Raw genomic sequence first — 24,076 nt, 5'->3', positions numbered from 1 at the left:
TTGTAACAACTTACCAAAGCTTTTTTTTAAGTTTTCAAATGAGTTTTTACGATTATAAGAAATGGGAGAAAGAATGGCATAACAAGTAGTATTTACTATTTATAATGGACATTTTAGTGATTTGACATTAAGATATAATCCTAGAAGCCGCGCAACACCAGCAAGACATATAAAATCAAATTAAGCATGCTGAAATATCATAACATCTGATGTTCTGGTAAATTGCTCAAAGAACAATCCAAAATGTATAGTAACTGCCTAACTTGGGTAACATAAAAACAAAACACACTTTAGAGACTTTAGAATCATGCTTGAGCTAACTTATGTGAAAGTTCTGTTTCCACAGTGTATATGTGAGTGAGTTGAGAGTGAATGTTGTGTGTTTCAGAATATAGGTGTTGTACGTAAGTGTTGTAACACTCACGACAACATGCAGCGGAAGTTATAATTTTAACACACCTAAACGTAGTTGGAATAACGATAATAATAAGAGAGACGAGATATAAATTATGCACAAGTATAAAATACTTGTGCGATGCCTCAGGGCAAAATACTTCACTAGAAAAACTTGTAAGTTTACAAAAACCAATACTAGTGAGAAAACAAAACAACTCCCTTGTACAGGCGAGTGACAAATTGCGTCCTATACTTCTAACAAACCGTATAACAAAACTATATCGGATGCATCAACCGAGAAGTGATAAACTCTTCGAAACTGAACACACTAATCACAGCCGTGATTAGGTGTTGTCTTCAGATGTCGGCAACACTTCACAGCAACAGGTTATCAATCACACGAGATTGCTAGGCTTCGGTAAACGTCTCTGCAAATCGTCTCATCCACACCCAGTTCTGTATCTTCTTCTCCTATTTCTACTAGCTTGTCTTCGGAGTCCTATAAAATATGGAAAACCAATTTTATAAGGAAACAAACTCATTTTAAATTAAGGATAACATATCTTGAAGATCAAATCATATCTTTTCTACATTATCGATGATTCTATTAAATTTTATAGGAGATCATATAGTATGTCTAGAAAGGCAAAACAACAAAGATCTTTTTAAACAAGGAAAGTATTAAACGAAGGAAATATTTCAAGGAATAAAATTCCTTTCAATCTCCCCCTTTTTGCCTTTCTGGACAAAACTCAGTAAAATGGTAACTCCCCCTGGATTAGTCAACCAGTTGTTGACTCCCCCTGAAAAACAAACCCAGTAAAAAATTTGCAAGTTAGATGTTGCACGATAGATGTTGTAACACTCAGATTATATCATTGATTAGGTCAATAACAAGGAGAGACTTAGAACAGAACAAAAGCAGTTAAAGCACCAAAGTAGTCAGTCCAACAATCAACAAAACATCTGTAGTGACCCGTTCCAGAATCACCTACTAGTTGAGAACTAAGCATGCAACTAACTTAATTAAAAACAATCAGAGATAACAGCGGAAAACTGTCAACAAATGGTAGTTATACAACCCAATCGAAATCAGAACAACTCAAAATATATTCGGTACAACCATATCGAAATAGAATAGTACTGAAAACTAAACCAACCAGATACTCACTGTCCTCCTCCTGCTCTTCCCGAGCTGTCCAACCTGAGGCCTGCCCCGTGGAAATGGGGTGTCCAAGATAAACAAAACCGAGGACGTGAGCGATAAGAACGCCCAGTACAAAAGCATGAGTATACAAACCTATATGAAATGCACATGCTATGATATGATACCAGGGTAGTCAAGAAACAGGAGTCACAAAAGATCTCAAAATGCTCAGTCTAGAGGCGCCAAGTGGATAGTGCCGCGCGGTCCTACCTCTGGGTCACTGCATCCACTGCAAGAACAGACGTGGACCTAAAATGTCCCGGATCACCGAAGCCCTCCCGACCCGTCGGCCACTGTGTACTCTCGGTGTCCATGCGTCCACAAGACAAGACAGGGCTGAGCGGCCCCACAAGATATAGCTTATCTCGAAAGAGATACAGCTCAACAGTAAAGGCTATCTCGAAGAAGATACGGCTCAACATGAAATGCAACATGCATCATACAACGTGACATAATAACATGCATCATATGACATATAACAATGCAGCAAATAATCATGCAACACATATATGAATGTATACTCGACCAGGATATCTCGGATAGTACTTTCGTACCTCTATCACAGCAAGCCTAGCCTTACGCAACACCGCTAATCAGGTCTAGAACAAGCCTACGCATCAAAAGCATACCCAATGAACAATACTACCATGCTAGACTAGCAAAACCAGTACTCCCTAGTACTACCAAAGGTTTAGGGTTTACCTTCGTCCGTCGACAGCCCTTTGATGTCGATTGCCTCGTAATTCAGGCGTCGCTACACTACCAATCCTGGCAGCTCTTGGCTATCGCTCGACCGGCAACTAACCCTAGAAACCTTCCAAATCTCTCAAATATGAGACACAACTCAAGGATTGTCAATACAAAATGAGGAAATCCGAGCACTATTTATAGGCTATGTTCGGATCCACCGAACCCACTTCGGAACGTCCGAACTCCTACGTGTCCATCAGCTCTTGACACCTCACGATCGGATCCACCGAACCTACACTTCGGAACGTCCGAACTCCCACGTGTCCATCGGCTCTTGACACCTCACGATCGGATCCACCGAACCTACACTTCGGAACGTCCGAACTCCCACGTGTCCATCGGCTCTTGACACCTCATGATCGGATCCACCGAACTCACTTCGGATCGTCCGAACTCTTCGGTGCTACCGAACCATCTTCGGTCCGTCCGATCATGACCACGGTCAAAATTACACATTAAACCTTCTTAATCACCATTAATCCGTTAATTACCCAATTTGGAATTCGGGCTACTACAACATCAGTCAGTTTCCTTGTCTGCGTCATCATCTTGATCGGCCATTTTTGTCCCACTGGTCCCAGCAGCAGTGTCTACTCCCCCTTTTTGTCCAGAATGGAGACTTGCCGCTAGCAAAAGCTCATAATCAGCCACTTGATTTTCATAATGCTCGATGGTCGCCCTAGCATTATCAATCTGTTGTCGACCATAGGCGATTTGAGCACGAATGTAGGAGAGGGACAGTGTAACATAGCCAGCAGGAGGTGTCGGGGGCAGACTCGAAATGTCAGGCAGAGGGTCAGATGTTGTTTCACCAGTGTGGCCAACATCTGCAGCAACACTCGAACCCATCCAAGGCAGATCGACTTTTCTGTTGCCCTTGAAGTAAGCTGGGGAAATCTTCAGGGAATCGCCAACAGGGCAGAGCTCTTCATCAATATCCGGAATGAACCCTTGAGATTCCAGGATGCCATAGATGAGCGAAGGGTAAGGAAGCTTGGTTTTCTTGAAATCCCCTTGAGCGTATTGCACTGTATTCTGAAAAACCAACTTCCCAAAGTTAAAGGCACGCCCGGTTCCAATAGCGAATAGCATGATGGCCTGTGAGCGAGTCACCGTGGTAGTGTTGCTCGATGGAGTCCAGTTCCAAATAGCAGTTTTATGTAGAACAGAAAAGAAGGAGGTGAGATTTGCAGCACTCAATTTCTTGGGATGATCAGGGAAAATTTTGACCACACCTCCAGTAAGCACAGTGGTGACAGCATGAATATCTAAGTCCTCTTCAGCCTCTTCAATATCTGGGGTGTCATAAAAAGCATTGATCACAGTTGGTGAGAAATTGTAAATACGATCCCGAACGAACACTCTGCCGTATTTCACCGAGTCCTCATCGGCCACACTCCTCAAAAGATTGCAATAAAACTCCAACACCACTCTGCGACAGTAGGGCATGACTGCAGTGACAGTTGAGAGCAGCCTTCGGCTCTTCAAAAATTCAATCAGATTATGCTTTCCATACGCATCAAAGTCAATGTTTTTCTCTTCAATCAACTCTCGATGAATAAATATGGGCCACAATGCCAAGGCCTCTTCTTAGTAAAACTTCGGAGAGAAGGACTTACTGAGATCATAATCAGCAGAGTCAGTGTTGTGGGAGGTGTTGTCAACATCATCCTCAACATCGGGTGCAGCAGCAGCAGCATTCTCAGAGGATTCGCTGGCTTCAGAGTCAGTCTCCTCAGATGCATCATTACCTTGTTCCTCTGATTCAAAGTCAGAGACAGACGATGAGGAGGACTCGTCAGAAGCGCCAGGCTGGTTTTGTTCAAATTCCTTCATCATTTCTGAATCAGGTTCTTCCTCCTGAGCCATTTGTTTCTTGGCCGCCTTATCTTCTTTGAGTTGTGCCAGAAATTCGGCAGGGATTGCTCATCTTCTTCAGGCTCACCAGGAACTCTTTCTTCAGCAACATCTTGAGTGTCCGTGACTGGGTGTTGCTTGTGGGCACCAGAAGAAGAGCCACTCTCCTTTGCAGTAACAGTTGGTTTGGGGCGAGCCACCAACTCAAAATCCTCATCATTGGAGTCGTCTCCAGAAGAGAAATCAGGGTCCAGAATAAATGGGACGGTGGATGCCCTTGGTTTCTTCGTAGGAACAAAGTCAGGATCGAACCCTGCTTGTCTCTTTGACGTGCGACGCATAGGAACAGGGGGGAAAGCTCTATTCACCGCCTCAAAATCTGGTGGATTTTCAATGTCGATTGCATTCCCGGGTTCACCAGGAGCAATAGTTTCCAGCGGCACTGGTTCTTCTGGTACACTGACCATTGCCATCCCTTCCACATTGGTTTCGGCTGAGGGTGTTGAGTAAGGTGATTTTTCCCCCAAACTCGCAGCCATTTCATTTCTGATGTCGTGACGATCGAAGCCAGCCATCTGTAGAATAAAGAACACAAGAAATAGTGTGGAGCGAAGGGGCACAAGAAAATTCGAAGACAGAGATAACTTTTCGCAACAAATGAGTAATGAGAGCAGGACAAAATTATATATTGTGCGAGAAAATAACAGACAATAAAGTTGTTGCATCATCCATTCCTGAGTATTTAAGCATATCCCTCCAACGGTAACATTCTCTCAACCCGTAACCGCAGCTTCTTTCCAAATCAGAATTTACGCTCATCCAACGGTAACTTTCCGAGCCAGTGTAATCATTAAAAAAAATCAGGCAGAATGAAACGCCACATCGAATTAACCCCACTAACCGTTAGATAACAATGTATTTCAAGATTGGGTTGGTTGGGGTTTTTCTTCGTCTTTCATTTGTCAAGAACTGATAGCCCACTGGACATGATGAATTTACATAACAGCAATATGAATAACTTAAAATTTATGCCTAAAATGTGATCAAAAATGAAATATACATGCAAGTGACCAAACTGTGATCAGCCTGTACTTGGGTGTTGGCAGCACCTCTTGGCAACACTCACTCGTGAGACTAAAACTTTCTTGAACCTCTTTAATTCAGACATGGTAGCTCCCACTCCAGAGGAACGGTCTTCATAGGACTCCTCTAGGTAGCTTTTTCCATCTGTATTTTGACTTAGAAGTGGTAGCTCCCACACTAGAAGAACGGTCTTCATGGGACTCTTCTAGGTAGCTTTTTCCATTTTCTTCTAAACAATTTTTTTGTTCAGTTATTCTCCTCTTTTCTATTTTTCACCTTATTGCTCAACAGTTTTTCAAGTCATTATCTGCATAGGATAAGATCATGTGGAACATAAACATCCGCAACAGCATTATGACTTGAATTGAGCACACTCCATACCTTTTAGAGAATTTTGATAGAAAGTTCGAATCACACCTGAGAGTGCGCCATTTAGTGTCCTTCACTTTGTTACGGGCTTCACACAAAACAAGATGTATGCAATATGTCTAGCATCCTAAAAAAAATGCACATGCATGCTGAGTGTTGTCCGCCAGTGTTGGAACACCCAGGACAACATCCGTAAATGATCATTGTGCACACAAGCTGAGAGACTTCCTAAGATTGGAGAATCTCTCAAAATCCAATGGTTTTGTAAAAATATCAGCCAGTTGGTTTTCAGTTCCAACAAATTCCATTCGAATTATTCCCTTTTCAACTAAATCTCGAAAAAAATGATGTCTAATGTCAATGTGTTTAGTTCGAGAGTGTTGTACTGGATTTTTTGAAATATTGATTGCACTCGAATTGTCACAGTATACAATTAAGGTGTCACTGCTGAATCCATAATCGTTAATCATTTGATTCATCCACAAAAGTTGTGAACAACAACTAGCAGCCGCAACATATTCTGATTCAGCAGTGGACAAGGACACACAATTTTGCTTTCTGCTATACCATGACACCAAATTGTTACCAAGATAAAAACATCCACCTGTGGTACTTTTCCTATCATCTAAGTTTCCAGCCCAGTCAGCATCACTAAATCCCACTAAATTGGTGTTTGTTTCTTTGGTGTACCATAAACCTAAGTCAACTGTTCCAGATATATATCGCAAAATTCTTTTGACAGCCTTTAGGTGAGTGACTTTAGGATCAGCCTGGTACCTAGCACACAAACATACACTAAACATGATGTCGGGACGACTCGCACTTAAGTAAAGAAGACTGCCTATGATGCTGCGATACTGGGTGTTGTCAACATCTGCGGCAACATCTTCTTTTGACATTTTTTCAGACGATCCCATTGGAGTTTTCATGTGTTTAGTGTTCTCAGCAGAAAATTTCTTCACCAAATTTTTGGCATACTTGGATTGACATAGAAAGATACCATCATGCATTTGTTTAATTTTCAATCCAAGAAAAAAACTTAATTCTCATACCATGCTCATTTCAAATGTGGTAGACATGCATTTAACAAATTCATCAACATCCTTTTGAGAAGAAGCACCAAAAATGATGTCATCCACATAAATTTGACACACCAGAATATCATGCTTCGATTTTTGAATAAACAGGGTTTTATCAACCTCACCTCTTTTGAAGCCTAAGTCAAGCAGAAATTCCGTAAGCTTACCATACCATGCTCGAGGAGCTTGTTTAAGCCCGTACAGTGCCTTCTTCAACTTGTAGACATGGTTCGGATGGTGTGGATCTTCAAATCCTTTAGGTTGGCTTACATAAGCTTCTTCTTTCAAGATGTCATTCAAGAATGCACTTTTCACATCCATTTGATATAATTTTATGTCCATGTGACATGCAATAGCAAGTAAAAGTCTAACCGATTCAATCCGAGCAACAGGGGCAAACGTTTCATCAAAATCAATTCCTTCAATTTGTGTATACCCTTGAGCCACTAGCCTAGCTTTGTTTCTCACAACAATTCCAGATTCATCAGTTTTGTTTTTAAAGATCCATTTGGTTCCAATAACATTCACATTATCGGGTCTGGGAACCAAATCCCACACATCATTCCTAACAAATTGTTCAAGTTCCTCATGCATGGCATCAACCCAAAATTCATCTTTTAAGGCTTCACTTATATTTTTGGGTTCAACGAGTGAAACAAAACAAGAGTGGCTTACTTGAGAGTACACGGAAGTCATGCATACTAGTCCCATCATTTTCCGATAGTCTACCTTCTCATTTCTTCTAGTTTGCATTCCTCCAAATGTTTCACCGAGGATCTGAGATGAAGGATGATTTTTCTGGATCTTACTGGGAATATCAATCCCTTCATTGGTTACATCATCCTCCTTTTCAGAATTCTCTCCTTGTTCATCTGCCGGTGCAGGTGTTGTCTCAGGTGTTACAACACCGGGTCCAACATCTGTGTTAGGCAGTGTCTCACTTGTATTCAGGAGCCCATCAACATCATCCTCGATTGTTTTTCCTGCTAGATCTGCAAGATCGTCAAACACAACGTTAATAGATTCCATAGTCGTTCTTGTTCTCAGATTATACATGCGATATGCACGACTATTGGATGAATAACCAAGAAATAAACATTTGTCACTTTTAGAGTCGAATTTAGCAAGATGGTCTCGGTCATTCAAAACATAACATACACACCCAAAGACATGAAAATACTTGAGGTTCGGCCTCTTTCCCATGATGATTTCATAGGATGTCATAGTAGAACCACTCCTTAAGTACACACGATTTGAAATATGACATGCTGTGTTCAAGGCCTCGGCCCAAAATCTCTTTGAAATATTCTTAGAGCTTAACATGACCCTAGCCATTTCTTGCAGTGTCCTATTCTTCCTTTCGGCTATTCCATTTTGTTGAGGAGTCTTAGGGGCCGAAAATTCATGAGTTATCCCTCTCTTTTCACAAAATGATACAAAGCGTGAGTTTTCAAATTCTTTACCATGATCGGTCCTTATCTTACCAACCCTCAGATTATGTAGATTAGTAATCTTAGCATGTAATTTCTTGAAAACATCAAATGTATCGGATTTTTCTCTAAGAAATCTTACCCAAGTAAAGCGAGAGAAATCATCCACACAAACACATGAATACTTCTTACCTCCAAGACTTTCCACTTCCATTGGACCCATAAGATCCATGTGCAAGAGTTCAAGACACCGTGTTGTCCCAAAGTGTTGCAACACTTGGTGGGGAACACGTGTTTGCTTATCTTTTTGACATGCACCACAAACATACGAAATTCCAGAGGATAGATTAGGCATACCTCTCACAGCATCGTACTTACCAAGATTCTTTAATGTCTTGAAGTTTGCATGTCCCAATTTTTGATGCCACATGTTTAATTCGCTCACCTTTGAATGATTGCTTACTACGTCTTCTCCAAGTTGATAGCAATTATCAGCAGACCTAGTACCTGTCAAAATGCGAGTATTAGCATTATCAAACACTTCACAATTGTCTTTATCAAACTTAACATGCAAACCGTCATCACAAAGTTGACTTATGCTTATTAAGTTTGAGTTAAGCCCTTCGACATAGAGCACATTGTGTAGATTAGGCAGTCCATCAACATTCAAGGTTCCTTTGCCAGTAATTCTTCCTTTAGCACCACCACCGTACGTCACATGACCACTCCTTAGTTCAACAAAGTCAATCAAATGGTCTTTAGAACCTGTCATGTGGCGCGAGCAGCCACTGTCAAAGTACCATATTCCTGCAATGTTAGTCTTTAATGAAGTATAAATAACAGAACATTGAATCTGTGCCTTTGGTACCCAAACCTTTTTTACCATCGGTTTTCTGTTGGCAGTGTTGCGCCGGGTGTTGTACAACACCTGTGGCAACACCCGTTCTGATTCCCATCTCTTGTAATCATCTCTCAGTTTAAAGCAGTAGGGTTTGATATGACCAGGTCTGTAACAGTAGTGACAGATGAAGTGGCGCTTTCTGGATTTAGACTTCTTGATAGACATTCGCCCTTTTGATGGAGTACTCTTTTCAGTTTGTGTAGCATTCGAAGCTTCAACACTTCCTTTGACAAAAACAGTTTGTTTTCCCTTAGTATTGGAAGATTCTCCAATTTCAAACAGACTATTCGGATAACCAAGTCCAGCTTTGTCATTCTGTCCAGTCATCAAAAGTGAATCAAGTTTGGATGAGCTTGAATTCATCTTGGCAAGAATCTGAGTTGCTTCTCCAAGTTCCTCTTTGATTTTGCATAATTCCAAATCTTTCTTGCTTAAGATTACTTCAAGTCGTGAAATTTGTGACTTTAGCTCAACATTTTCTTTGGAGAGACTTGCATTTACTTTGGTTCTTTTGATCCAGTCTTCATATAATTCTTCGTACATCGTCTGCACACTTTCTAGAGTGACTTCATCATCATCTATTTCTTGAATTTCAGACTCACTTGCCTCCGCAAGGGTTGTAGATTTAAGACATACTGACTTCGAAGAGGTGTTGCGGCCAGGTATTGCAACACCTGTGGCAACACCCAAAGGATTGACTTGCATTGAGCGCTTTTCCTTGATCACAGAAGATAACGATGTGTGATTTTCAGATTCACTCGATCCTTGATCATCATCAGACTCTTCATCACTCAGGGTGACAGTCATGCCTTTGTTTTTCTTAAGTCGATTGGCACACTCATTGGCATAGTGTCCATATCCCGAACACTCTCTACATTGCACCGAGTCCAGGTTTCTGACATTAGATTGGATTTTCACTTCGGTCTTTGGTCGAAACTGTCCTTTCATAGGAGTAAACTTTTGAGGTTTTGCAAATGTGGAGTTATTGGGCAGCTCAGACTTTTGTCCAATTTTCTTCTTTTCTCTCATAGTCTTCAAATAATCACCAAATTTCTTAGTAAAAAGAGAGATCGATTCTTCACCTAAATCAGACTTATCCACCTCTTTAGATATTTGAAGGATTTCATCATAAGATTCAGTTGAGGCTTTAAAGGCTATTGTCTTCCCTTTATCCTTCCTTTGAAGATCGAGATTCATCTCAAAGGTTCTGAGAGAACTCATTAGTTCATCTAAGTTGATTGTTGACGTGTCTTTAGATTCTTCAATAGCAAAGACTTTGACATTGAATCTCTCAGGAAGAGATCTTAGGACCTTGTTCACCAATCTTTCATTTGGTATGGGATCTCCTAGGCCATGTGATTCATTTGAGAGTTGTCTCAGCCGGCAGTCATGCTCAAGGATAGACTCCTTGTCCTCCATTCTCAAACTTTCGAACTTTGATGTCACCATCCTTAGCCTAGTTTTACGCACACTTGCGGATCCTTCACAGTGCTTTTGGAGTATCTCCCAAGCATCTTTGGCGCATGCACAAGTGGTGATTAAATTAAACATCCTTGTGTCAACGGATGAAAATATAGCATTGAGAGCCTTGGAATTATAGTTTGAAGATTGCACTTCATCGACAGTCCATGTACTTTCAGGTTTGAGCCGTGTGTCTCCATCAGCATCCTCGAGTTTTGGTGGACTCCAACCATCAAGTACACGTTGCCAAGCTCTTTCATCAATGGATTTAATAAAAACCCTCATCTTTACTTTCCACAATGCATAGTTTGATCCATCCAACACGGGAGGCCTAAAAACAGTATTTGTTGATCCTTCCATAATTCCTTTTTCACTCTGAAAACAAAACAAAACAGGATCTCATTTAGTATCGTCAAGTGGAAGCTCTGATACCAATTGAAAGTTCTTTTTCCACAGTGTATGTGTGAGTGAGTTGAGAGTGAATGTTGTGTGTTTCAGAATATAGGTGTTGTACGTAGGTGTTGTAACACTCACGACAACATGCAGCGGAAGTTATAATTTTAACACACCTAAACGTAGTTGGAATAACGATAATAATAAGAGAGACGAGATATAAATTATGCACAAGTATAAAATACTTGTGCGATGCCTCAGGGCAAAATACTTCACTAGAAAAACTTGTAAGTTTACAAAAACCAATACTAGTGAGAAAACAAAACAACTCCCTTGTACAGGCGAGTGACAAATTGCGTCCTATACTTCTAACAAACCGTATAACAAAACTATATCGGATGCATCAACCGAGAAGTGATAAACTCTTCGAAACTGAACACACTAATCACAGCCGTGATTAGGTGTTGTCTTCAGATGTCGGCAACACTTCACAGCAACAGGTTATCAATCACACGAGATTGCTAGGCTTCGGTAAACGTCTCTGCAAATCGTCTCATCCACACCCAGTTCTGTATCTTCTTCTCCTATTTCTACTAGCTTGTCTTCGGAGTCCTATAAAATATGGAAAACCAATTTTATAAGGAAACAAACTCATTTTAAATTAAGGATAACATATCTTGAAGATCAAATCATATCTTTTCTACATTATCGATGATTCTATTAAATTTTATAGGAGATCATATAGTATGTCTAGAAAGGCAAAACAACAAAGATCTTTTTAAACAAGGAAAGTATTAAACGAAAGAAATATTTCAAAGAATAAAATTCCTTTCATTATGTACTACTACTATCAATCCTAAACATCTACTTCATTCACATGTATTATACATAAAAAATCTCCTGGAATATGTGAATCATTAGAATCTTGACAGGGTTGGCCATGAGGCATTCATATTTTGAATTTGATCAACGGGAAGGAGTGGTTTAGCATCCTGATACCAAAACCTTACACGACTTCCAAATATTATTGGCACAAAAAGGAACAAAGAACCAATATGAATAAAAGATAGAATGGACAAATAAAATAGCACAACGTAAAAAAGCTTGGTAACTTTTTTCGCGGCTTTCTCACAGAATCATGCATTTGGATTACGGAACCAGGTTCCTTCGATTTCGTCAAACATCTAGAAGCATTGAAAATATCTAGGATTACTCATTGTATAAGCAAAAAACTGAACACGTTTGAGATATTTTTATACGTCGAGTCGTATTTGAAACCAATATTTGATTTTCGACGAAAATATGAACTTTTTAAGAACTTGGCTGATATTTTCACAAACTTTCCTAAACAAAATATTGTAAATATTAACTAATGGGCTTAATGGGCCTATTATACTAGGTTAATGAACCTACGCTTATACTATGTTTTAATTAAAATAAAAGGCCCTAAACCCTATCCCAAACTCCATGAACACACGCCCCACCCCTCTCTAAACCTACTAGGACTCTTCCTACAGCAATGAAGCACACACCACACGTATTTTGTGAAGGGAAGCCACGGTTTTGAAGAGAAATTCAGCAAGTCCCCTCTACATCGACGTTCTTCGCATCTCAACTCGTTTTCGTGCGTAATAAACGCAAAGGCATACCTTAATTTCATTTATCTCATCTATCACACCATATTATATCTTTGATGTATGTTTGCATGAAAAAAGTATGAACTCTTGTATTATTTTCGTTTTTGTGCCATAAAATGCCAATAACTCAAGTTTTTGTGATCCAAAACTTATGATAACATTGCACAAAGGGGCTGCCATGGTAGGGACATCATAAGGGACGATTTTCAGTAGGTTTAAAGGTCACAAGACATGGCTAAGGACTGGAAAAAAGCTAAGGAAGGCTTGAATGAAAATAGAGTCCTTAACGGCTAGGGTTCTTCGGCTAGGAGTCTTTGATGGCCACAGCTTCTAGCTGGAGAGCCGCGCATGCCTTGGGACGAGTTTGAGGGGTTGTGGGTTTTAGGCTTTTCAAGCTTGGTCCAGTAGGGTCCTTGGGTGGTCAACTAGGGGCTGGTCATGGTGGATAAGGGTTAGGGCCGAAGCTTGCATGACTAGGATGGCTAGGATTTTCGCAAATAGGAACAAGGGTTCAGTAGGTGTCCTAGGCTGGTTCGAAGGTCTTAATGGGCATGAATTGGGTTGAATATGGTTTAGTTAGGTGTTAATAAGCTTTGATTCGAATTTGGTAAAGTTTGGGTAAGTTTCAAGTCAATACGAGTCAACCGGGATATACGTCTAAGCTTTTAAAACAAATTGGGAAATTAGTCGAAGGGCTTCAGTTTACGTCTAAGAAATAATTATGGGTTTATTTAATGTAATATGTTAAGTTTGGAATGATTTGAGACATCGGTTTAAGGTCTAAAGACAAATATGGAAAGTTAGGGTTTCAGGAGCAAAACAGTCATTTTACACCTGAAAAATGTTAGACATCCTGGTAGTGCCCTGAATTCTGTAGTAAATATTAAAACACATATTTTAAATTGCTTATGGAACATTATGATAAAACGTTAACGCTAAAAGACGTGTTGCATGCTTGGTTTCAAAAGAAAAAATGATTTATATATGCTTGAATTTTATAAGTGATAGAAATATGAAAAGTTGAAGGAGATGAATTAATTGTAACTAATATGATAATACGATGATATGATGATATGTAAGGCCAATGCTCAGTTGACGGGTGAGAGTGTCTCCACCGCCTGGTACCATGGTTATACGTAGATGGATCCATCGACCTTCAGCTGATACGAAAGTCACAATTAAATATCTCAATTCAATGAAAAGGAAATATGTATACGTTCATGATGATATGAAAAAGTATATGTTAAAAGGGACATGTTTATGATGAAAAGTTTAAAGTTTACGTTTACGAAAAGCTATTTTAAGTAAAAGTATTTTCACTATTGCATGTTGATGTATATGTATTACATGCTATCAAGATTAAGGTTTGCTGAGTCAATAGACTCACTAGATGTGGTCGATGCAGGTGAACATGATGTTGTTGGAGGCCTTGATGGTTGAACTAGATGGACTGAAGGTGCATATAACCCGAGAACCGTCGCTAGTTTTTCGCACTTATATTATGGTTTATCCTCACTTTAAAGATTTTACGATTTTTATATGTTTTGAGAATATTTAAGAGTTTACTATTTATTTTGCAAAATACTAAAATTAGGTTTGGTTTTACGTTTAGGATTTCACGTTTTGAATTATGTTTTGGAGTTCATCTTCCTGCTGCCTTGTTATTTATAGAAGTTGTAATGACTCGAAACTGCTCACCCGCGATCATTATTCATAGGACTTCTCCAGCCCAGGCACTGGAACTTTTACCTTCCCAGGATCCTTTGCGGATTTGAGTTCCGGACTTCAAAATCTTGCCATAGCTTTTCTTTATTGCCTTCCAGCTGTGGTTGGCCTTATCTTTTTGAGTGGTTGGTTAAGTGGTCCCTCCATTTTTCTTGAGTTGCCTATTTCTAGATTATCAATCTAGAAACAACTTGTTCTTCCATTTTTATCTCCTGGAACAACCAGTTGATATGGGTTTGGATCATCTCGGCTGAGATTTCATTCCCTCATTTTTTTAACAGTTTGTAGAGATCTTTGAAAATCTTCAGCTGCTTTCTTATCACCCTGATGCGTTTTTAGAAACCTTCAAATATGTAGAATACATTTTCTTTGGTTCCCGACTTTGTTCTTGTGTATTTTACTTGTTCCCGTTTATTCTTTATTTATGGGTGTAATTGGGGTCCAAGTCTTTTTTGATAGTGGGAAAATCACATGTCCCAAGAAAAACGTGATTATGGTCACATGTCCCTTTACTTTTGTCGGAGAATCTTAAACTTTTGGTGTCCCCGAGAAAATTTGAATTGTGGTCCTTCACCACTTGATCATGTCTCTGCAAGATGCTTCCTATCTGCTCTTGGTCTGAAGCCCTTGCCAAACTATGGCTTTTTTGATTCGGGCATTTTGGACATATTTTTTTTTATCATCTTCCCACATGAGCCATATTACAAAATTTTCGACAAGTTTCTTTAATTCCCGACAGCCTTTTCGAATAGATCTTCTGCAAAACTTGTTTTTCCAGTCATGGTATTTAACAAGAATGATCCATTTACAGAATTATGGTAAAACTTAAATGGAAACTTGAATTTGTCCATCTCTGATAGAAAGACTCATAGACCCCATGCTCTTCTGGCGGAGATGTCATCTTCAGTTATTGAAACAATAAGGGGTGTTTCTTTTGATGGAGGATTCTTGATAAATTTCTGGACATTTGTATCTGGACTCCTTAGCTTGATGAAATGAAAGGATTCATGAGAGCCCTTTCCTGCTGGTTCTGGTGTTGTACTGAAAAAATATAGCTCCAGAATGTCTCATCTGGACAAATATTCATTATTTGCCCATGTTTGATGAACAGCTTCCTGGATCCATTTGGGTAATCCTTAGATTTCTGGGAAGCTGGGTGATGTAGTATAAATCGAGGCCAGAGCCCCGAATTCATAGCATGCCTTTACCTGCTTTGAATATGAATTTGATTTCATCCATATCCTAGGATATTTCTCTGAAACATCAACCCTGATTGTGGCCAGGTTAATGCATATTCTTGTTTTTAATTTCTTTCAATTTTGTTGATATACATGTAATGGAGAAATTGCAGTTTCATTAGTATCAACCTTAGATTTACCCTTGTCTATATTAGGTTTAAGGTTGATCTTTCCATATTCAATCCACGAGGTAAAGGTTGACTTGAAAGTTCGAGATAAGGATCTGGAGTTTCAATTTTTGTTTTAGCCGATTCATCTAGAGATGATCCCTACTTAATACTTGTGCTAGGGGTATTTGAATCCCCAGCTCCAGGTATATAGTCATGTACTCGAAAATTCTCCATTTGGGAAACTAGTGGCTTCTCAATGCCTTGGAGGATAGGCCGTTACATTACAGATCATAACTAAGTATATGTAATGCACATGGGCTGTTCCCGATTGGGCTTAAGTCCCCTCACGGTTATCCCATTACCCGTTACTCATAGAACTTCTCCAGCCCAGGCACTGGAGCTTTTGCCTTCCCAGGATTAGAACCCAAGACCTCCTCTGCTTTTGCCTTCTCAGGATTAGAACCCAAGACCTCCTGAGGAGGTCTTGGGTTCTAATCCTGGGAAGGCAAAAGCTCCAGTGCCTGGGCTGGAGAAGTTCTATGAGTAATGGGTAATGGGATAACCGTGAGGGGACTTAAGCCCAATCGGGAACAGCCCATGTGCATTACAGTATAAGCCTATAACATCCTGTAATTCGACCGGAGACAATTCTCTTATCGGCTTGTTGTAGCCTACCCGCAACTTCTGCATTTAGGGCAAGTTTATTGAACTCGTTTTTTAAGCATTTCAAGGTGTTCCCTCAAATGCATCTGCATTTTTATGATGACATCGATATCACCGCTATCCATCTCTTGTTAAAAAATCTGCAAGAATATTTTCATGAAATTTAATAATCATAATATCAAAAATATAATTTTATCTAGCTTTCTCAGATTTAGATTCTATTTTTTTTTCTCAAGAAATCTATTACTTGTGTTATCAACTTTTAACGTAAATTTCTTTGCAAGTAAAAATAATGGTCATTTTTCAAACGTCCTTTTTACTGCATAAGATTCTTTCTCGTTGATATGACATCTTATGGCTTCTGCTTCTGAGAAAAGTCTACAGCAATATTTATATGATTGTTCTCCGTCTGATGTGAGTTTGGTTAAAATTGCTGTCCACCAATGATCACTGGCATTGGTGTATAATACTCGATCATCTTCGTCTCGAGGAATAGCCATTTTTGGAAATTTTTTACAAATCTCCTTTAATTGGATAAGCCACTCTGTGTGTTCTTTTGTCCATAAAAATCTTGCATTTTTTTTGTAACAATAACTGCTTTCTTTTCAGATAAAAGCAGTTCTTCTTCTTAAAAATTTAGAGAAAATCTCTAAATGATTGATATTTCTTCTATATTTTTATATGTGATGAGAACATCATCAATATAGACAAACATAAATTTGAAATAATCTTTGAATAGATTATTCATTTTTCTTTGGAATATCTGGGTTGAATTAGCCAATCTCATTGGTAATACTTCTCAAATATAGTGTCCTTGTGGTGTAGAGAAAGTTGTGAATTTCTTGCTTTCTTCTTGCATCCGAATCTGATAGAATCCAGATGTACAATCAAATTTAGAGAATATTTTAGTGTTGCTGCAACTAATTAGATGTTCTCTACTAGGTATGAAATACACATCAAATTCCAATATCTTATAAATTTCTTGATAATTAATAACTAACCTTTGTTTGTTCTTTTGATCTCACCATGATTTCTTATCAGAAAACCTTGACTACTATATGATGATATTCCTGCTTTGATTAGTCCAAGGTCCAGATGTTCCTTGATAATAATCTGTATATCTTTTTGATCGATTATGTTCATCAGGATAGGTTTACATCGGACAAATTCATACTCTTTGTCTTCTTTTATTTTAAGGCAAGTTGGAACTATATGCTTGTCATTCATGCCAGCAACTCAACAAAGAACAGGTGTTTGGCCAAAGAACTTACAAAGCCTACCTATAAACATTTGTGCATGATCAATGTCTATGCACCAACTTGAGGAGTATTATAATAAATTTTATATAAAAAAAATTAGCAGAAGTCCAGTATCTAAGTGAGTAGAATAAATTAAGATATGCATAATTATTTGTAACCTATTTTAGTTACTGTTTTCTTCATACATATTTGTTCGTCCTAGAAACTTCCATAGATATCTTTCCTATAATGAAACTTAAATCACAGGAAAAATGACATCATATACATCAAACTTCAAAACAAAGAATGAAGATAAGCACAACGCATGATTATAGCACAGTCAAAAGCTAACAGCAGTCTCAAATACTTCTTTAGAAGCCTCATAAGGACTAGAAGAGCTTCTTCCGATATGCCTGTATCTGCATGGATGTTAGTTTCTCCCATGCCAATAGCTATTCCAAACACAGGTACTGAATAATCACCAGGCAGATGGAATACAACACGATGAGGATCGCCAATTCCAATCTATAATCATAACTGAAGCATAATCAAATGTACTCGAAAGCATATTTCATGAATTTGAGAAATGTTTCCTAAGAGATCAAAATGCAACGCTACTGTTACCTTGGATATGAAATCAGAAACCATTGCAGTATTGCACAAGATCATTTGTGTTATCTAAGCTGCACAATGAAACAAGCTTCCAAGCAGCACGAAAAATTTCATTTTCCGAATGCCAATATGCATCTTTGAAATCATTTTGATCTCCAAGAAATATCCCACTTGACCCAATATTTTTATGCAATGCTTTCAGTTTTTTAGCTATCTCTAGATAGAAGTAGTTAATTTCTCTCCTAAACATCCTCTAATGAAGCAAAAGAATGATGCTATCACTTTAGAAAATTTTAAACATGTAATTAAGACAAAAAAACCAACCGCACTCACTGTGACTAAGAAGTTGTGTCAACTATACTCTTCACTATACTGTTTAAGCCAAAGAAATATTACATTTACAGAACAAAATAAAAAGAGAAATAAGATGTGTTTCTACCATATTGTTTCAGCAGTAGAAATATTATGAAACAAAAAAATGTGAACTGGGAGAATAAAGGACATACCTGCAAAGAAGTAATCTTGGAGGGACATAGTGAGGTCTCTTTACATACTGAAAGATTAAAAACACTCTTATAACAAAGTAAGATATTAATGAAGAACACAAACGGCTTGAACATTATGGTCCAGTGTCAATAAACATGAGGCAGGTAGCACTTGATTACATTCAGTAAGTGAACCCTCGGTGAGTAGGTTTGACGTATTTTCCGGTGGAAGTCTCGTATTTCATTAATTAATATATCGAATTCAGGGAATGCCACTAGTTCCTGATTGAGATATTGACCAACAATAATGAGCAATTGCAATTAAAAGCTGTGAAAGTGATTGTTGTAAATAAATAGTTTACAGCATTAAAATTTTACGTGTATATTCTGAAATCAATCATTGCAATCAAAAATACATAGATCATACTTTTATGAATTCAACCATAGATGAATCAGCACCAATGATAAGTTGTTGGAGAAGTAATATAGCTCGGGATGATGTATTCACGGATAGCTTCTTATTAGTTCCACAAGGGATGCAACATGCGACCAACTCTGACACTAAAAACTATCAAGTGAAACAACTAAGTCAGCATAAATCATAAAACATTATCAGCATAAATATAAAACATTAAATGAACAAAAGAGATTAAAATATGTTGTTGCCTGAAGTTGTTCACCAAGCACTCTGATAGTCTCCCCTGATGGGTAATCTCTTGATATATTGAGCAGTGTAGAAATTATACAACAACGTTGATCAAGTAAACAGTCGCAACCAATGAATTGACCAATCAAATTGAGAAGGTAACTGTTCAGAAAATTAACACCAACCATTGCAAGAACACATGATATAAGAAGCCCCTTGAGAGTTCAACTAGTATCCAAATTAAAGTCAGTTGTACCCTCTGACTCTATTCTAAAGAAACTCCTCCAAGTATTTAAAAAAACTCTTTTACAAGTGAAAAATATCATACTCAAGACCACATAACACACTGAGAATTGCAGTCAACAGAGCTAAGTTATAAACGACCATTAAGACTCCATTAATCTTAAAATTGTATTCAGAAAAATATGATAAAATGTTCTTTGTATCAACAAACATATCATGGTATATACGACTCAACATAAACAAAAAATTTCGATAAAAATGTTACATATTTATATGCCTCCCAAACAGAAAAATAATGGAGTAGAGTAATTCCTAATATTTATATCACCAAGTCATGGGTGTAAGATGTGCGAGCAATACTCACTTAAAAGTACTAGGAATTACAGCACTATGCCCAAGCAAATTGACGAGCACCTCAATGCCGGCCAAATGGTTGCATTTATGCCAATGATGAGCCGCAGTAGCGATCTTGTAATGTAGATCAACTATAAACTACAAACAAAGGTGTCATTTATTTTAAAAATATGCATTCAACAATAAATACACAAGACAAAATTACTGGAAAGGAAAATATAATAACGAAAAAACAGCTTGAAATATAAGTTTTGAAGAATCACCATGAATACTCTGTCCGGTCTGAAGATGTTAATCTTGTCAACAAGTTCGAAACTTTTAGAGTGCTCCCCACTGCAAGAATAAAGCAATCAATAATAGAACACTCAAACTTTTAGAAGAAACATGGAAAAAAATATAGACAACTAACAGAAGGTATTGAACCTATCCAAGAAGCAATCCACAACAGTTTGAATTGTACATGCAATTGTATCTTTAGAAAAGAATGGAAGTGGACAGTCAGAGGAGCTGGAAGCTTGAGAAAATGTATGGTTCACAATAGAAACCTGCATACAAAGTGAAGAACATAACAAATCAGTAAGCGTATATAGCTCGCACAATGTTTTGCATCATCATATTTTCATTTTAAATAGAATTTGATGTATTAGAATCAGAAAATTAGCCGTCCGATATTTTGTATCGATAAATTTTCTTTTTAGATAGGCTTTGATGTCTGACAATCAAAATACTAATTGCATGAGTGATTCCTATTGATTGTATAGTTTACTATTATAGAATAGGTTATGCATATTGTGTATAGGTTTCCCTAGTATATATTAAGATCATTCAACCATTTATCAATTTGTACTGGTATAGAAAGTAGAAACCGCAATTGTTCTTTCTTTTCGGCTGAATTAGAGCCATGACTTTCTTAATCTTTCATCTAGTTTTTACATCATGTCTGGAAAAGCAAATGTGAACACTCTTGATGGCAAAAAGCAATTCATAGCAACTGTCCATGAAATTTTGTTTCCAACAAATTTGACGAGTTGGATAATGCTAATTATTGTATTTGGTCTCAACTTATAGAGATGCATATTGCAGGCAGAAGAAATTGGGATGCATCACAATGACGAAGGTTGCATCGCATAGAACGGCCCAAGATATGAGGAATGGGAGGCTAAAGATGCTACGGTCAAGTCTTTGCTCATCAATTCCATGATAGAAGGCTGATGGCCTATTTGCATAGTGTGGCGGCTAAAGAAGTTTGGAATAGAATCAAGAACTATCTGGATGTGTCAAATTCTTCTTGAGTCTAAAAGCCAATGAAGCAAACATTCCAACCACACCAAAGAGATCGCCCTCTTGTGGAGTAATGTAGTGAGTTGGACTCAAAATTCTTGCAACTTGATTACTGTAGGCTAAATGATATAAAATGTCCATAGGATATTGAGAAACTAAGGAAATGTACCGTTACGTATCGGCTCTATATATTTTTTTTTGGTCTTGATCACAATCTACATCGAGTTAGGGACCAGGGCTTTGGCTTCCTCTCTTTGCCAAATCTAGATGAAGCTTATTCACAGCCCAATCGAAAAGCATAAAGGTGTTAATAGTAGATTAAATGATCATTCTAAAGCCTCTGCAATGGTTATCAATAAAAATAATATAGGGCCAACACTCGTCATTGCACCAACTGCAATAGCCCTAAATACTCAATCGATAATTTCTAGGAGAAAGATGGCTATCCATATCAATACAAACCGAAATGAACTGAAAAGGAAACAAGAAATAAACTCATATTTCTCTTAATGATTCATGTCTCAGGTTTCTTGTTATCTCCTCAAGAAGGTAATTCGGTCTCCCGGTTATTTATTCAGGGAGACTAAACTTATAGCTAGCAGACCCACCATACTTAACACTCTATTGTCCCCAACTCTTCATAGGGCTCGGCTCCTATGTCCATCTCAAGAGGTGGAACATCATATTTACTCTTAGACTATCCATTTCATCCATCTTGCTTGCACCTTGTTTTTCAAAAGTCTTATTAGAGAGATTGCTAAACACCATAGTTATTTGGGGCGCAAGGCGCACTAAAGCGCTAGGGTGCCTTGGAGCCTGAGGCGCGAGGCGAAGCGCACGCTTTACCGAAGTAAAGCGTATTTGACGCAAATTTTAAAATTCAACATATATAAAGTATTTTATTCTATTTATATTAAATACTTATTCCCAAAAATAACAAATAATATAAATAAAAATCAATTAACAGATAATGTAGCCACTAGAACAGAGAGAGACGAACAGAAACAGAGTTTGAGACGTGGAGAGGCCGCAACGCATACACAGAAAAAATTTCACAGACCGGCACATGTAGATTGTAGGGCTCTTTAAAAAGTTAAACATGGCTTTTGTTTGTTATTGGGCTTTTAATTTTATTGGGCTTGAGTTATATATATTGAAATAATTGAATCTAATCATATTATACAAACCTTTCTGCAGGCGCGCGCGCGCTTGTTTAACGTCGTGCGCCTGGGTCATAATCTAGGCGCAACAGGTGCGCCTGTCGCCTAGGCGCAGCCAGGCGCTCGCATTTCATAACTATGCTAAACACCTTAAATGTTCAGAGGCATTTCCACTCACTCTGCTTGAAGACAATCCTACAAAGATTGAGAATGATACTAACAAGGAGAGAAAATGCACCTATTTCTTGGATGTGATGAGAAAGTTACAATCTGAATTTGATCATGTTTTCCAAGTAACAAAGAAGATATTTCTTTCTATTCGCACTAGTTTTTTTAAAAAAGAAACGATATTATATAATCAAAAGAAATTAATTACAAAAAGCAGACTAAAGGTCCATGCATAGTAAGGTAAGACTCGTACTACGAGTCGATTCTTATACAAGTCTGCGACCAAGAACGATTTAACCTCCACATTCTTAGAGATCCAACTTGAAACCCTAAACTTAATCTTGTCCCAACATTCTTCCAAAGAATTCTAAATCTTCAAAAATCATCGTATTCTTTCTAGTTCAAGGTGTCAATTATCCACTTATATTATTCACTTATGCTGAGAAACATCACATAAAGTTCAAAACTCCAATTTTTGGCGGGTCAAGCATAAAAAATGAACTTTTTAATTGAATGTAAATTTTACCATTGTTTTACAAAACACTTTCATAAATTAGAATTAAAATTGCTTTTGAGACTGAAACTTGATACATACGTGTAACAGACAAAGGTTTTGTTCAGATTAGTTCATTTTTAATTTTTTACCACAATTTAGTATAAAAGAAAAATATTTCAAAGAAACACAATTACAACATTAACTTCATGCAAACAGTATCAAATAGAATGCAGCTGATTTTCAACATGAGATGTTAAAAGTTAAAACTAAAATTGTAGACAGTAAGTGAAAGTACCATTTGCTTCTTAATGAGTTCATCCCTTTCATGTTCAGAGATATCAACGATAAGTAAAATAGAAGTTTCCAGCACTCTTGATCCCCTCTCCCACCCAGCTTTCTTACTGCAATGCATTGCCATACAGACAGAGAAGATATGCACAAAGTGACTCTTAACTAAAGCTGCACAAGGCTGGCAAGCAACCTGGGAAAAAAAAAATATAAAAACCAGCATATATAGTTCAAGATATTCAATAGCAAAAATGTCATCTTATGATCCTGACATGGGTAATATCAATTCGCAAAGATCAATCCACATCGAGTGAACACGACATACAACTACCCTATGCTAAAATCGTTGACTCGAGGTACTATCATTTTTAACATTAATTAGATCAAACGCCTCACCACATTAAGAAAACATAGAAGACATCTAAACCAAAATAACTTCGACAAAGATGTAATACAAATCTAAAAATAATATTAATGTTCAAAAAGTTAAATGATTTGTCCTCGTTGATCTGGTTTGTCCTTGTTGATCTGAAACCTAATTCTCGCGACCTAACTTCTAGTAACTATGCTTCAATTGTATCTTTTTTACTTCAACTTTTATTTTAACACTGGATAATTTGTACAAATTAAACATTAACTTACAATTGCATTCCTCAAGACTGTTCTGACAAAAGCTAAAAATGACATGTATAAAGTCAGCAAAATCAAGTAAGAAACAAAAATATTGACACTAATAACTCAAACTCACATCCCACTTGCCATCAATAATTTTCACTAACATCCAAGCATGTTTAGAGATATATCAC

At 37.8% G+C, this 24,076-nt stretch overlaps 2 protein-coding genes across 8 annotated transcripts; both read right to left on the bottom strand.

Moving 5' to 3' along the window:
* Positions 1 to 4,188: 4,188 nt before the first annotated feature.
* LOC140827467 (uncharacterized) lies at positions 4,189 to 10,893 on the bottom strand. Its single transcript, XM_073190142.1, has 5 exons — positions 8,772 to 10,893; positions 8,529 to 8,678; positions 6,715 to 7,733; positions 6,094 to 6,639; positions 4,189 to 4,785 (listed from the first exon to the last, which is right to left on the bottom strand). The coding sequence occupies exons 1-5, from the start codon at positions 10,891 to 10,893 to the stop codon at positions 4,189 to 4,191; spliced, it is 4,434 nt and encodes a 1,477-aa protein (XP_073046243.1).
* Positions 10,894 to 17,301: 6,408 nt separating this feature from the next.
* On the bottom strand, positions 17,302 to 24,060 carry LOC140827879 (serine/threonine-protein kinase ATM-like). Of its 7 annotated transcripts, XM_073190811.1 has the most exons (10): positions 23,278 to 24,060; positions 20,285 to 20,422; positions 20,141 to 20,203; positions 19,888 to 20,015; positions 19,301 to 19,442; positions 19,062 to 19,202; positions 18,815 to 18,916; positions 18,656 to 18,702; positions 18,162 to 18,220; positions 17,304 to 18,062 (listed from the first exon to the last, which is right to left on the bottom strand). In XM_073190811.1, the coding sequence occupies exons 1-9, from the start codon at positions 23,491 to 23,493 to the stop codon at positions 18,175 to 18,177; spliced, it is 1,023 nt and encodes a 340-aa protein (XP_073046912.1). In that variant the 5' UTR covers positions 23,494 to 24,060; the 3' UTR covers positions 17,304 to 18,062; positions 18,162 to 18,174. The 7 variants fall into 7 exon arrangements, with proteins under 7 accessions (XP_073046911.1, XP_073046912.1, XP_073046909.1 ...); XM_073190810.1 differs by having other exon boundaries at positions 17,302 to 18,220; XM_073190808.1 differs by lacking the exon at positions 18,162 to 18,220 and having other exon boundaries at positions 17,307 to 18,062.
* Between the last annotated feature and the right edge of the window lie 16 nt (positions 24,061 to 24,076).

The sequence above is a fragment of the Primulina eburnea genome, chromosome 3 (assembly GCF_022965805.1).
Source record: "Primulina eburnea isolate SZY01 chromosome 3, ASM2296580v1, whole genome shotgun sequence".
Classification (NCBI taxonomy): Eukaryota; Viridiplantae; Streptophyta; class Magnoliopsida; order Lamiales; family Gesneriaceae; genus Primulina; species Primulina eburnea.
This window is presented reverse-complemented; position numbering and strand designations above follow the sequence as displayed.

Excerpts from the sequence above, each read along its gene's own strand:
- LOC140827467 (XM_073190142.1), bottom strand. The coding sequence starts at position 10,893 with ATGGAAGGATCAACAAATACTGTTTTTAGGCCTCCCGTGTTGGATGGA. Across the intron at positions 8,679-8,771 it reads GCTTAACTCAAACTTAATAA|GTACTAGGTCTGCTGATAAT; the intron begins GCATAAGTCAAC and ends GCATTTTGACAG. Across the intron at positions 7,734-8,528 it reads TAAGTACGATGCTGTGAGAG|ATCTAGCAGGAAAAACAATC; the intron begins GTATGCCTAATC and ends ACGATCTTGCAG.
- LOC140827879 (XM_073190808.1), bottom strand. The coding sequence starts at position 23,493 with ATGCTGGTTTTTATATTTTTTTTTTCCCAGGTTGCTTGCCAGCCTTGT. Across the intron at positions 19,443-19,887 it reads GTAATTCCTAGTACTTTTAA|TTACCTTCTCAATTTGATTG; the intron begins GTGAGTATTGCT and ends TTTTCTGAACAG. Across the intron at positions 18,063-18,655 it reads CCAAGATTACTTCTTTGCAG|ATTGGAATTGGCGATCCTCA; the intron begins GTATGTCCTTTA and ends TTATGATTATAG.